At 41.0% G+C, this 14,991-nt stretch overlaps 1 protein-coding gene across 2 annotated transcripts in view; it reads left to right on the top strand.

The window, feature by feature from the left end:
• The first annotated feature begins 479 nt into the window (after positions 1–479).
• LOC126354263 (cytochrome c oxidase assembly protein ctaG) overlaps positions 480–14,991 on the top strand; it is a 31,816-nt gene continuing 17,304 nt past the window's right edge. Inside the window, exons 1-3 of one of the 2 annotated variants that reach the window (XM_050003787.1) lie at positions 480–583; positions 744–1,053; positions 7,833–7,988. In XM_050003787.1, the coding sequence (XP_049859744.1) occupies positions 805–1,053; positions 7,833–7,988 (405 nt within the window). In that variant the 5' untranslated portion in view covers positions 480–583; positions 744–804. Of the gene's footprint in view, positions 1,054–7,832; positions 7,989–14,991 lie in introns of both variants that reach the window. The other variant, XM_050003788.1, reaches the window with a different exon arrangement.

Genomic DNA, 14,991 nt, shown 5'->3' with positions numbered 1-14,991 from the left:
TTTTTCCTCCCGATTTATCCCAATGTGAAATCTATTTTCAGATCCAACATTTGGGTTTCGTCTTCCTTGTATTTAACTCGTGTCACAGCTCTAGGGCCACAACCTGCACTATAACATCTGACACCACGTTGAAAGCCGTGCAACTAGGTAGAAATTGTGGCATCCTGTGTGAGCGGTAGCCCGCGATGCCACTATATTAGGCAGGACGCTGTGGCACCTCATTATATGCGTGTGTGAACTTGGCTTTACTTGCTAAGTTTTCTGAAATGAAATATTCTTTGCTAGGAGGTAGCTATTTACCTATGAAACTTCTTTTCTAGTAGTAGTAGAGTGAAAGTATGTCGCAATAACGCACGAGATTTGGGGCGATATATTGCATACAGAGACTTCTGCGCAGACAGGTGCTGGTCTGTATACTGGTCATTACAGCTTGCTTTGTGGCTGGAATCGACCTACACCGCAGTCAGGTTCCATTACGATAATCGATTTATAAGTCCGATTGTTACCTGTTTCGATTAATGATAATTCGATTGTTGAATTTGTTTTTGTTGTGATAGCCGGGATTTAAATGTCGTCTGTTACGGTACGGGACAGAGCCGCTTATGCAATCACAGCCGCTTATGCAATTAATCGACGATGTTACGTCCTGAATAATGACGGATTAGTTAGCGACAGTTTTTAGTTATGTTGAGTGCTGAAGTTAGGTCTTCCTTTTTGTGCTCAGTAATGTATTTCTTTTTCAGATATTTCGGAAAGTGTTTAGGGAGATGTAAACTTGGAACTGTGCATTTTACCTGAAGGACAATGTTCACATGCGCCAGACATTGTCTCAAACGAACTTCTGTTTTGTCAACATGGCAAACGCAATTCATCAAGCAAAAGTTTCATTCATCTTCTTATAGAACTCAGAAACGTAAGAACAGTGACTCCCAAACAGCGCATCGAGGAAGGGAGCAAAAGTTGAAGTCAACTTTGTACTATTTAACTGCTGCAGGTGTTTTGACCGTCGGATTTAGCTACGCTGCTGTGCCATTGTATAGAATGTTTTGTCAGGTAATTGTGCTGTTTTACATTTCACATTTATAGAAATAATTGAAATGGTGCTTACTATGACTGTTACCATGACTATTTACCATGACTATTAAAATGTCACGCGGAGAGAGTATACATATAGCACAAGAGAGAACATGAAAACATAACATATAAAGGTCAGAATAAAAGGAAAAATGTGCCATCAGTTAGCATACGAGAAACACATCTTCCGCAAGTGCCAATGAATCGTACTGCGTGTAACACACGCCTTAAGCCTGTGCAAGAGTCATATTGATGCGTTATAAGCAAATTGTACCACAGTACACAGACAATACAATACAATTTAATCTGTATATATCTTAAAAGCACAGTAATTTCCCTAGTTGTATGGTAAGTTTCCTTTCTCATGGAAAAAAAGTGTAACAGTGGAGATGTTTGTCGCTCTTTTATTTCCTTGAGTAGCTCATTGATAGTGACAAACATAACCCCATATGTTATTGGATGCAATATTTTGCTTCCATTGTTTCCAATTTACAGTTAGAAGTGTGCCAGCCCTACTTCCAGCTGCTATTAGTTCTGTGTGATCCAACACAAAACTGTGGCTAAAGTTACATTGTAGGATGTCCCACTCCACCCCTGAAATCTTGCTTATGGTGACAGGCTGATCTGTACACAGCCCAAGGTCTAGCTTAGGGCAAAAGCTGACAATTTGGTTGAGAGTTGGTGAAGCCAGGGAATTGAAAAGCAGAAAGTCTGGTGGTGGCAACAAATTAACTGGTAGCAAAGCCTAATATTTACATCCGCACCATATTGGAAAAATGTAAAGAGGGTCCAATACATAGCATTTACCAGAACCACTACATGAAAACAAAATTTAGCTAAATCACTGTACACTGTCAGCCTTCTATTAGTACAAAAAAGGTTACATGATTGGGGCAACTCTGCACATGTCAAGAATATTCTTAGCCCAAAAACGGATGGTCGTATCTTTCGAGTCAGTTTGTGAACATTGTGTAAGCCATTGCTCAGGGGGTCTTGGAATGCTAACTCTGCCTTCCCTTTTATATATTCCACCATAGAATTTGTTGTTAACAATCTTGACTCATTCAGTAGACATTACAACATTCCTTCTGTGAACAACAGTTAGATAAACTATACACACTTGGATAACACGTGTTTAAGTGATGTGTACTATTCAACAGGTTTCATTTTCTGATGGTTGCCACTGGAACTGAAGGAATGGAATGACAAACCCTAAGTATTTAAATCCAAGTTGAAAGGTTTCTTTGTGGCACATTCACTGTAGGACTTCATTATGATAGCTGAGAACTTTTTCTGTATGTGTTATCTTCATAACATCATTCCTTTTCAGACAGTTTGTTGGGCACCATGACATTGGTAGTCGGACAGAGATAACAAACAAACAAAGAAATGGTAATGTTTTTCAAGTCTCAGGTGTAGCTATGTTCATAGTAACAATTAATCATATATCGTCCACATCACAGTCAGCAGAAGAGAGCTAATAGTTTGTGCACAATTTTGGTATGATGTGCCATTTCTCCAGTCTATTTATCAGTTACAAATAATAACATGATGATTCTAGGTTTGGAGAGATATAACAGGTTTTAAACTGACACAAGGGAAGTTTGTTCGTAAATTGTAGGCATTGCTGTTTAATTTTGTACTTAATAATACTTCACAGAACACCCTCTGTCATGGAATTGACAGCTGCTTGCAGGGTATACATGTAGGTGAAACCACTCTTTAAAATTTGATTAGATTTGTGAGCTTCATTTTTGTTCTTAATCTTAGGTGGTCACTCCACCCAAATTATGTCACTCATGGATATTCGTTTGAGAACAAATACTCCAGTTCTACATAATCTTTATGTGGGTGAGGCTTGATAATTGATGCCGAGTTTATGGTACAGCTAGACCAACATATTTGAAAATTGCTGATACTGTTTATTATGGGCAATTAGTCACTGAAGCAAATTGCATTGACCCAACACCCAGGCACTGGAGGCCAGTAAACTACCAGTTGCTGTACAGTTGGAGGTACCAATAGTTTGCAATGTGTACAGCATATTCTCACTCTTGCAGTCACTGGCATTCTACATATCTATGCTTGCTCTACAGTGTAGTGAAACTCCATCAATTGACACAGAGAACTGGAAGCATTTGAGGTCCTGTTGCAGACACATTACATTCCTAGCTGAGGGTTAAATCCTTTCCCAACTTGTCCATACGGAAACGTAGAAAGAACTGCACTCCAGACTATGTTTTTAAGTCCATGTTGTAGTATTTTAGCTTAGCACCAAAACTAAATTTAAACCGGTCAGTCTAAGCATTGTTATACTGTGGTATTCTGTGAAGGTGCATCAAGATTTGCTCACTTGATGGTGTAGAATTGTGTGTGATTTTGAGGCACTGCAGTGGTAGAAGTGCTATTGTGCCTTAAAATGTCTCGTCTATACTTACTACCTAGATGCCGGAACTTGGAAACAATATTATGAAAAGAAATAAGGAAGCAGAAGAAGGTGAGATGGGAGGTAAGGTACTTCGAAAGGATTTGCCAGAGCACTGAAAGACCTAAATCAAAGCAAGATTCCCTCTGAATTATTGAGATTCTTGGAAGAACATACCAAGACAAAGCTATTGTACCTTGTATGCATGATATGAGACAGGTGGAATACCATTAATGAGTGTTACAATACCAGTTTCAAAGAAGGCATGTTCTGACAATTGTGACAATATCAAACAGTTCCTTTAATGAAGTGGAGACTCAGGGTCGCAGATAGGCACAATAAGAAGTCTCTCACAATTACAGCTTTCGGCCATTAAGGCCTTTCAACAACAACAACCACCCCCCCCCCCCCCCCCCACACACACACAAAGGCAGTAATTGAGAAGGGTGTGAAGCAGTGTTGTAGCTTCTACCTGCTGCACGTGTGCAAATGCAACTCGCACACACTACTGCAGTCTCAGGCAACTGGAACCACACTGCGGGTTCATTTGTCTGAGATGGCAGTTGTGGGTATGTGTGTGCGTGCGCGCGCATGTGTGTCTTTTGTTGACAGAGACCTTAACGGCCGAAAGCTATAATTGTGAAAGTCCTTTTGTTGTGCCTATCTGCGACTGAGCATCTCCGCAATATGGTGAGTAGCAACTCATAATATTGTTACATTCCACCCTGGATTTTCCATTGTGTGATTCATTTAAAAAAAAGTCATGATTTCATGACACTGCCATGATTATTCATAGGAAAATAGAAAGATGTAGAAGCTGACCTCAGGAGAGGTCAGTTTGGGTTCTGGAGACATGGAGGAACACGTTGACCTATACTTTACCCTATAACGTACCTCAGAAAATAGACTGGATAAAGGTAAGCCCATATTTATAGCATTTTAGATTTAGAAGAAGCGTTTGTCAGTGTTGGCTGGGATAAATTCTTTGAAATTCTGATGGAAATGAAGACAAGATGCAGCAAGTGAAAGGTTATCTACAACTTGACTAGAAACCCAACTGAAGTTATAAGAGTCTTAATATATGAAAGGGAGGCAGTGTAGTAGCTTCTACCTGCTGTTTTTCAGTCTGTACCTTGAGCAAGTAGTAAATGAAACCAAGAAGAAATTTGGAAAGGGAATTAAATTTCAAGGAGCAGAAAATGAATTTTAGATTTGGGGATAACATTGTTGTTCCATCAGAGAGGACTTGGAAGATCGTTTGAGAGAATGATAGTACATTTAAGCAATTGTAAGATGAATATCAAATAATGTAAAACAAGGTAATGGAATGTTATCAACTTCATAGGAAATTAGATTACGAAATCAGGCACTAAAAGTAGTAAATGATTTTGTTGGTTTGTACCTGTAAAGAAGTTAAATATGAGTGATGAACATTCAGACTAGAAGAAAGTGGAAGTTTTTTGGATGTGGTTTTGCAGAAAAATACTGAAGATTAAATATGTAGATCAGATAGTGAATGACAAGGAGCTACAGGACTGAATTGGGAGAAAAGGAATGTAAGGTACAACCTGACTAAAAAGAAATTGATCACTTGATTGTATACGTCCTGAGGGATCAAGGAATAATTAATTTGGTAATTTAGGAGTATGTGCTGGGTTAAAATTGTAAAAGGAGACAAAGACGTGACTATAGTAAGAGAATCAAATGGATGTAAGTTGCAATAATTATGAAAAATGAAAAACGTTTACAAAGGACAAACTAGCCTGGAGATATTCATCAAACCAGTCTTTGGACTAAAGCCCTCAATAACAACAAAACCACCACCAACACCTGTATGCACCAGGTAAACATATCTAGGCCACCTAAGATGACCTCCTCCACTTACAAAGGAGGAGGGAAGGTGGTGTCATTCTGTTAGCTGCCAGTATATTTAAAGGGGAAATCCTGCAGAACTACATGTTGTCACATATCTAGTGAGGCACAGCATCATGTGCCAACAGGAAGAAGACTGACTGAAATTTAGGGAGAACAAACTGCAGTTAATGAATCCAGCCACGGCAATCTTTCATCCTGCACTAAGGCAGGAGGAAGTAATTTTAACCCTCTACCAGATAGTATACTGTCTTGCTGACACACATCAGGTCCTTCTCCTGTAAGAAAACGCATCATGTGCAGTGCTTATGCCATGCAGATTAATGGACATTATATTGTATATTATATTTTGACAAAAGTTCAATAACTGGTTTACTTGCCCATTATCTTTTTTAACATATCCTTGCAACATTAATACCATCAGAATATGTTTGTTTCAATTTCAGTTTATAAGCCAGTGTCCATAGTTTTATACTGTTAATGTACATATTTTAATTTATTATAATCAAATTATTCCATGTATGTTTTGGCTAATGGTTAGATTAAATTCAGTTTTCGTTCCATAGGTCCAAAAATGTGACAGTTCTCGTGGGTATGGACCAAGTCAGAAAATCTAAAATAAAAAACATAAAACATATGAATATAATACTCTCTGCGCTAATCATTTGTAATGAGATTGGCAAAATATGCAAATAGTGAATACATTACAGTGAAGTGGAACTGCTAATATTTACAGAATTACTACCCTGTCGGAATGAAACATAGTTATGCACTTTTAATAATTTCATCGTACACATCAGCTTGCTGAGCACTCCAAATCCAGTTCTTCACCGTTGCCTCTCATCCACTTCCTTACTATACTCTGATTCAAATTACTTTGTGATTACATTTTAGCTATCTGTGTGACGGGGGGGGGGGGGGGGGGCAGTCACCATCCAATTGAAGTTCTTTCTCGAGCACCACATGCTAGATGTGCTGCCTGCTTTGTTAACTACATGCAGTGCCTTGTGAAGTGTGGCTTGCTGCACACTGGCAACATTGCTAACTGCCTCTGCATTCTATCAGTCACAAAGTAGTTTTAATCACAGTATGCCATGTGGAATCAGTATTTGGTGTTCTCATTAATTTTACTGCACAACTTTCCAGTACATTTCTCCTCGGAGTGGGCTTTGGTGCACAGCCTTATTACACAACTCCAAATAAAATGAATGGAATTAATGACATATTTGAAATCCATTTTGAAATGCTGAACATACGATGTAGAGAATATTGTGTTGAAAATTAGATTTTGTGACAAACAAGACATGAAACCCAGAACTCTAGCGTATTTCAAGCTGGTGGTATAAATGCTTAGGCTTTCCTCGAGACCTGAGGTAATTTTTATTATCACCTATATTTCTCATATTATTCATGAACATGACAATAAAAGTTCCCTCGAACAATCTAGACATCAAGTATGTGGTTGTCAACAAATTATTTTATCTCTGAAGGTGTTACTAAGCTATATTATGTTAGTGGTTAGCTCACTGGACTCTTATATGTAAGGGTGAGGGTTAAAATTATGATCTAGATTTTCAGTGTTTTCCGCAAACTGAATAAGGCTAATATTAGAATTTTTTATTTTAAATGACACAGTTGATTTCATCCCTGTCCTTGCCCTACATCTTATGTCCATCTTTAAAGACCTTGTCATCAACAGAATTTTAAACCCTAATCTTCCTTTCTTGATAAAGTATTGCTGTAGAACAGCTTGTGCCTTTTTGTGTTCTTCCTTTGCTGCTGTTGACACAGGTGTTGCATATACCAATCTGCTACATTATTGAAACTCGTTGTTATGAAAACTTAATTGTTGTAACTAAATTTTCTTTTCTTTTGAAGTGATTCATGATATTGACAGGCAGTATGTAATTTTGATTTGTATTAGTGTATTGTACTGTGGTTTCATATTCAGCTACTCAAACATAGATGTTCTTCTGCAGTTTTATTTCTTAGAAAGTTCATTGGAGCTCATGATATGTGAGAAACATACTGAGGGAGACTAGCTGAAAGTACATTATTATAGCTGCACAGAGAAGCTTGATTTTACTAGAATATCAATTTTTAGTTGTGCGGGATTTCCTTGTAATAGCATCAAGTCATCCATACTGTAGTCTTACAGTGCAAGCAAGAGCTAATATTCTGATATCCTTCTGTGATGGTATATCTTCTAAAGGACAACAAAAATCAATAAATGTAATCATATTCTAAAATCATTATACAAATGATGCATGCACAGTTACAGATTCAGTGTTTCCAGCGACTGACTGTGTTACTTGTTTAAATTTTATTTCAGCACATCGTTTGGATTACAAATTTTTTCTTGTACAGACTATTAGTGTATAGCTGTCTGATTCAGCATCCACTGAAAAACTGCCGAATGAATACATAAATTTGAGAAGTACAAGTTTCCATTTTATTTCAGGCATACAGCTATGGTGGAACTGTCAGTAAACATGATGATACAGGGAAAATTGAAAATATGGAGAAGAAGTCTGACAGAATTGTTAAAGTGAAATTCAATGCAGACTTGGGAGCAAGCATGAGATGGAACTTCAAACCACAACAGAATGAAATAAAGGTAATATATTGCTTGTGGATATGTCTTTAAATTTAGTTTGTGATTATTTATTCTGGTCAGGTACCATGTAACATAATTTATTGCAATACATATTCACTCTCTCGCACATACACACACACAATGAAGAAGAGAATTATACAAATCACCAGCTAAATCAACAAACTTAATGATATAAAAACACAAAACTAGACATTAAATAAACATGTTTATTTTGAAAATTTCCTTTGAAAGATAATTGAACAAAATAGTGGAAAAAGTAATAGTTATAATGAACATCAACAAAATTTACACACAAAACATGGCAGGAAAAAATCCAGGGCCGAAGCTAACTGCAAAATAATTTCTCCAAAAATAGAAGAAAATTTCAAAATATGCTGGGCTAATGCCAATGAACCTAAACATTATGAAGTAAAATAAAGATAACATCGTTAAGTAGGTGAAACAAGACTTTTGTCTTTGGATTTGTAGTTTTCAGTTAGATTTGTTTTCATTTTAGCAATATTTTGACAGCTTCCTTAACTGTTCATATATAATAGAAGACTCATGATTGCTGCACCAGAGTAAGAGATCAAGATCTGCAAGAGTGTGTAATATGCAGTATGGTGGACAGATGCGTGTAAGAAATTCTGCCAAACTCTCTTGGCCGAGCATTATCAGATTTCCCTAGAATATACAAAGTAGACATTTAGATGATGTATTCAGCAAGATCATGCCAGATTAATTTTTCTCATCCTAGTCAAGTGTGAGCACTTGCCCATTTATTGCACAGAAACTGTGTGGTGATTGGCATAAAACTGTAAAAATAATATAACAGGGTGTGTACACCCTGGGAAAAACCCGGGAATATTTTAGAATCCTGGGAATTTTTCATAGTTTTAATTTTCAGCTAAATTTCTGTAATTTTGACTGGTAAGAACATATATGATAACAAAGACATTTGCTTTAGCCCACTACTTCAGACTAATACTGTAGTAACAAAATGTAAACAAGAGAATAACACTAAAATAAAACACCAGTTGCAAAGAAAATGCGCCATTACATCAACAAAACACAGTTTTCACACAAGCATTGGTCAACAACAAAATGTGTCAAAGGTTTTAGGATGAAGATTATGCAGTACTTCTTATCAACAAACTGCTTTTGTTTACATTTCTAATAGGCCACAGTGAAATATTGCGAATTGTGGTTCAAGAAGTGTTACTTTCAAAAATGAATGTCTTAAAATGCGGAGTGTTTGACTCTCATTCAAAACTTAACACAGTGACGATCAACCACTCAGAAAACTGTCAGACCCAGAAGACTAGCGATTTATGCCACTGTTTAAAATTTTACTAGCACTTTAGTGTTTAGTATATCAAGCTTCAAGCTTAGTTTTTCATATTGATTTTAGTTCTTTTGTAGATTACAAATTATGTAAGAACGATGGCAAAAAGTATAACTATCTTAAAAGAAGTGTGAGGTGAGTTCTTGAGCAATTTCACACATAATTGGGTTTTCTATGGAAAAGTGGGAGTGCTTGGCAGAACCTGTGTTCAGCTCGGTAACCCACGAAATGTTTGGTTCATAGCAGTGAAATTTATAATAGAGCTTGTCAGGAACGTTCAGCTGATGCAATTTTGGCTGTGCTTTTACAATCCTACCTAATCACACTCTTGGAAAAAACAGCAAAAAATTTTTGATTATATGTGAAAACTTAGCTTTTGTTATAGCTATACTGTGTACTTATTAATTTAAACAATTAACTTTTCCTATTTCTGTTTTCATGCTACTTAACAGTGATGGCTGATTGCATCACATGTCCTATGTTCTGAATATCTGCTGTCATAGTCTGGCGAGATCATGAGACGTGCTATAACTGGCTGACAAAAGCCTGTCTCAACTTCAATTTCAGTGTTGTGGAAGCTCCGTGCTTTATTTGGTGGGATTCATATTTGTACTTTCGTAATATGAAAATATACAGTCTACAGTTTTTGCTGCAAATAGAAGCTCTTTCCAAAATGCATTGTTTTTTTGCTAGTTTTCGTATTGCAAAGTACGTGTGTGTGTGTGTGTGTGTGTGTGTGTGTGTGTGTGTGTGTGTGTCTGTGTCCAACAAATAAAAAATATAACATGTTAACATGTTTAACAGCCATGCATACCCCATACATAACATAAAATTCTTCTGTATAAGTACGAACGTGAGTATCTATACATCTAGGCACGTTCGTATCAACGTGAGTATCTATTCTCGCAGGAGGCTCACCACTCTTCAGTGGGTTCATAGTTGGCTACCATGGAGCTCCAGCCTTTGCAGCATTTATTACCTTCCATGCTGCATGTCTATCCTCTTGCTATTCTTTTTCCCCTCCCTTAGGGAACATGTCTGGGTTCTTGGGAATGTTCTGCATTCTGTCGGTGGCGTGCGAAAAGTTTCACCTTTGTTTCTTGCTCCCTTTTCCTTTCTTTGTTTCCCTTCTCCTCCCATTCCTCCGCTTCAGTATTTGAGGATCCTCTTTTTTTCTTCTTTCTCTCTGTGTGCTCCTGACAGCTGGCCCAAGCATCTGACACATAACTGTTGACCATGTAATGCGTAATTCCCAGCCCCAGGTCGACAGGTAGGGTTTGCAGGTACTCCTTGGTACAGGCCAGGCCCAAGGAGGGGTGATTGCCTGAGTTGTAACCTTCCCAGATGGCTGATTGGTCCCTCCGTCAGGTGTTTGGGAGGTGTGAACAACCACCGAAAGCAGGGGCGCCCCCTTGTGAAGGAGCGCACCATCGGAGACGATGGGGGATCTCCTCGCGATGAGTTGATCATCGTCCCACTCAACTTCTACAAAACGTAAATGCAACGAGGCTAATGATTCAAAGACCCTTCCCACTGCTCCACGGTTCCTCGTGGTCTCACATGGTGAAGATGGTCAGTCCTTTGCCATGGTAAAGCCGTTCATTATTCAGAAAGGTGTAGATGCAAATGCTGGCCCTGTGAAATCCTGTACTCGTTTATGGAATGACACTTTGCTTTTGGAGACCACTTCTGATTCTCAAGCACAACTACTGCTTGCTGCCTCACTTCACTACGGTTACTCTGTGTCGAGGCCCACAGAACTTTTAATTCTTCTTGTGGTATAATTTCCACCAGGCTGCTTGATGGTCTAACCAGGGCCGAAATACAGTCTGACCTCGCCAATCGGGGTGACATTGCCATTCACCATGTAATGAGAAAGGTAGATTTCTCCTTAGTTCTTACCCACACTCTCTTTCTCACCTTCGATTGAGTGGTACTGACATCCAAGCTCAAGCAGGCTATGAAATTATCAGCATCTGGCCATACCTTCGGAACCCGATGTGCTACTAGCAGTGTCATCATTTTAATCACACTAGAACATCTTGTCGACACCCAGCCAAGTGTGTCACCTTTGGTAGGGTTGCGCATGATGGTGATAGTTCACCTCCTTCTCCATGCTGTAGCAACTAAAATGGTGGCCATGCCACCTCCTCTAGAGTGTGTCCCGTGTATCTTGATGAGCGGGCTGTTCAAGAGATCCAGGTAAAGAAAAAGGTGCCTTATCCAGTTGCTCGCAAGTTACTGACTAGTTGCAAACCCTGTGTTTTCTCGTCTGGTACCTATAGTTCTGTTGTTGTTACCCCTTGCTCCATGAAGGACATGGCCACACAAACATGCGACCTGCAATTTAGCTCCGAGGTCGTGAAATCGCCCAGTGTCAAGGTAGCATCGCTTTCCATCCTGTCCATCTGTGCAACAAGCCATTACTCTCTCGCCTCAAGGGGTGAACAAGGGGTGAATCCACCAGCTACACAGCTGGTAGGGCGGAAAGGACAGAAGGTGTACTCTCATGAAGACTTCCTCCATCCCTCCAGCCAAATGACAGCTGAGTCTTCATCTACCTAGAAAGGCTCGAAGAAGTCCTCCAAAGGCAAAAGGTCTTCGCCTTTTCCACGCCGAAGATCCTCTTTGAAGGTGTCAGCATGTGATACCTTCGCCCGGCTAGCTTCCGTTTTGCCAGTGCACATCAACAATCGTATTTTGGTGTTGGACTCCACAGACCGACCACACAAGCAAGCTGATGCTTCTGTGGACCCCATGGACCAGGATCCTCCTGCTTCTGTGCCCTGTAGTCGCACCTCTTCCCCAGCTGTCACTTGGCAGCTGCAGAGGTGACACCCCCACGTCTCTTCATCATGACTCTCCTCCAATGGAATGTTCGAAGCCTTCGGTCTCACTAAGAGGAATTACGGCTGCTTCTAGTGTCACAGCATCCCCTTGTACTCTGCCTTCAGGAAATGAAATTGCGCCCTCACGACCGCTTTGAGCTTTCACATTTCTTACCGATTCGTTTTGACCTCCCCCCTGAGGTTGGCATTCCCTCTTATGGGGGCATTGTGCTGCTCATATGGGATGACATTCATAGTCAACCCATCTTGCTGATTGCCCATCTTCAAACTGTTCAGTTTGCCTTTTCCCTCCCCACCTGACTTTTTCCCTCTGTACCATTTATGCCCCTCCATCATTCGCTGTCACCAGGGCAGACTTCCTTCAACTTCTTAACATTGGAGTACCCACTTTCCTTTCCGACTCCTTGCACACCTATTTGCATTTGGACCTGTACCTCGGACCTATTCGCATTTGGACTTGTACCTCTGCACTGCCGAGCTCGCCCATGATCTTGAGTGGTTCATTCTTTCTGACACCTACTCAAGCAACCATTTCCTGTGTGCTATCCATTTGCTGACCCCTACTCCATCTGTGTGCATGCCTAAATGGCAGCTTCCTAGGACTGACTCCGCCCTGGCGACCTTCGAACAAGATTTCCCCAGTTGTGATGCCAAAGTCAAATATCTCACAAACATTATCATTACTGCTGCAGAACAATCCATTCCCCACACTTCCTCTCTACCACGTTGTGTCCCAGTCCCTTGAAGGACTGAGGCATGCCGCAACGCAATCCGTGCACGTACACCTGGTCTCCGCGTGTTTAACCACCACCCTACACTGGCAAACTGCATTCATTATAAACAGATGCATGCAGAGTGTCGTTGTGTTCTTCGGGATAGCAAAAGAACTAGCTGGATTTCATTCATTAGTTCTTTTAACAGTTCCACACCTTCCTATGTTGTTTGGGCCAACCTCTGACGTCTCTCTGGAACCAAGATCCATTGCCCAGTTTCTGGCCTGACAGTTGCTGATGATGTCATTGTGGACCCTATTGCTATCTCCACCACCTTGGGCCACTATTTTGCGCAAGTTTCGAGCTCTTCCCATTATCACCCTGCCTTCATCCATCGGAAACGAGTGGAGGCGACTCAGTCAATGCCCTTCTCTTTTCCGAATCGTGGGTGCTACAATGCTGTCTTTACTATGGGGGAGATAGATCATGCTCTCAGTTCATCTTGATCCTCCACCCCAGGACCAGATGCCATCCACATTCGGATGTTGCAGCACTTTTCTCTTGCAGGCAAGCACTTCCTGCTCGATATGTACAACAGCATCAGAGGGCACATTTCCTGGATGCTGGCTTGAAGCCACTTTCATACCCATACCTAAGCCCAGTGAGGACAAAAACCTTCCTTCTGGCTACCACCCCATCTCTCTTACCAGCTACATTTGCAAGGTGATGGGACGTATGATTCATGCCCAGCTGTTGTGGTGGTTTGAGTCTCGACATCTATTTATTGCAGTTTTCCACGGATCTGTCACACTGAGCAGCATCTTCAGCACTGTCTTGATTGTCTTTACTCCTGGAGCATTGACAGTGGCTTTCGCTTTTCCTGTGACAAAACCATGTGTGTGAATTTCTGGCAGTGCAAATGGTTTCTCCCACCATCTCTACGTCTTGGGTGTGTTGCCCTTCCGTTCGTTGAAACTATTAAATTTCTGGGGCTCATGCTCAAAAGGAAACTCTCTTGGTCCTCCCATATGTCTTACCTGGCAGCCCACTGTATGTGATCCCTCAATCTCCTACTTGTCCTCAATGGTACTGCCTGGGGTGCCGATCAGACCACGTTCCTTCGTTTGTACCGGTCCCTTGTCCACGAAACTTGACTATTGGTGTTTCGTGCTCATCCCTTTTACACCATCTCTACACTATTCACCATTGTGGCATCCATATGGCCACAGGCAACTTTTACACTAGCCTCGTTGAGTGTGTGTATGCTGAAGCTGCTGAACTACCACTGTCCTGCCGCTGTGACATTCTCCTCAGCAGGTATGCATGGCATTTGCGTGCCATGTGTGGCCGCCCCTCCTATGCCTCCTTCTTTGATGATTCCTATGATTGTCAGTATGGGGCTTGTCCCTCTTCTCTGTTACCTCCTGGAATACGCTTTCGCCACTTGCTACAGTGGCTTAACTTCACACTACCTGCAACTTGCCTGGCGAGTGTGAACCCTTAACCACCTTCGCTTCGTGAAGTGACCCATGTTAACCTTGGCCTTCATTCGCTTCCTAAGGACACTACTCCAGCCTTGGTCTATTGCCTCCAGTTTCACGACCTTCACATGGAACTTCGCTATAGTATCTTTGTCTACACTGATGGCTCTCAGGCTGACCATGGGGTCAGGTGTGTCTTCGTCATTGGCACCCATGTCTTTCAATATCACCTTCTGGCACTTTCCTCAGTATTCACAGCCGAGCTCTTTGCCTTGTATCAGGCCACAGAGTACATCCAGTGACACAGCCTTCCCAGCTGTGTCCTGTGCTCAGACTCACTCAGCTCCCTCCAAAGTTTACATGTGCTGTACACTGCTCATCCCTTGGTGCAGCAGGTCCAGGAAAACTGTCACTTGCTCACTCATCATGTAGCCAGTGTCGTGTTTCTGTGGATCCCTGGTCATGTCGGTGTGCCAGGAAACAAGGCTGCTGACACTGCTGCCAAGGCTGCAGTCCTCGTACCTCAGCCCATGAGTACATGTATTCCCTTTGATGATCTCTGATATTATGGAAATAAGCTTCAGCTCATTAAGCCTCTCCCAGTGCCTTGGACGACCTCTCGGCCCTCCCGCCGGG

This window comes from Schistocerca gregaria, chromosome 3 (genome assembly GCF_023897955.1).
Source record: "Schistocerca gregaria isolate iqSchGreg1 chromosome 3, iqSchGreg1.2, whole genome shotgun sequence".
In the NCBI taxonomy this organism is placed as follows: Eukaryota; Metazoa; Arthropoda; class Insecta; order Orthoptera; family Acrididae; genus Schistocerca; species Schistocerca gregaria.
This window is presented reverse-complemented; position numbering and strand designations above follow the sequence as displayed.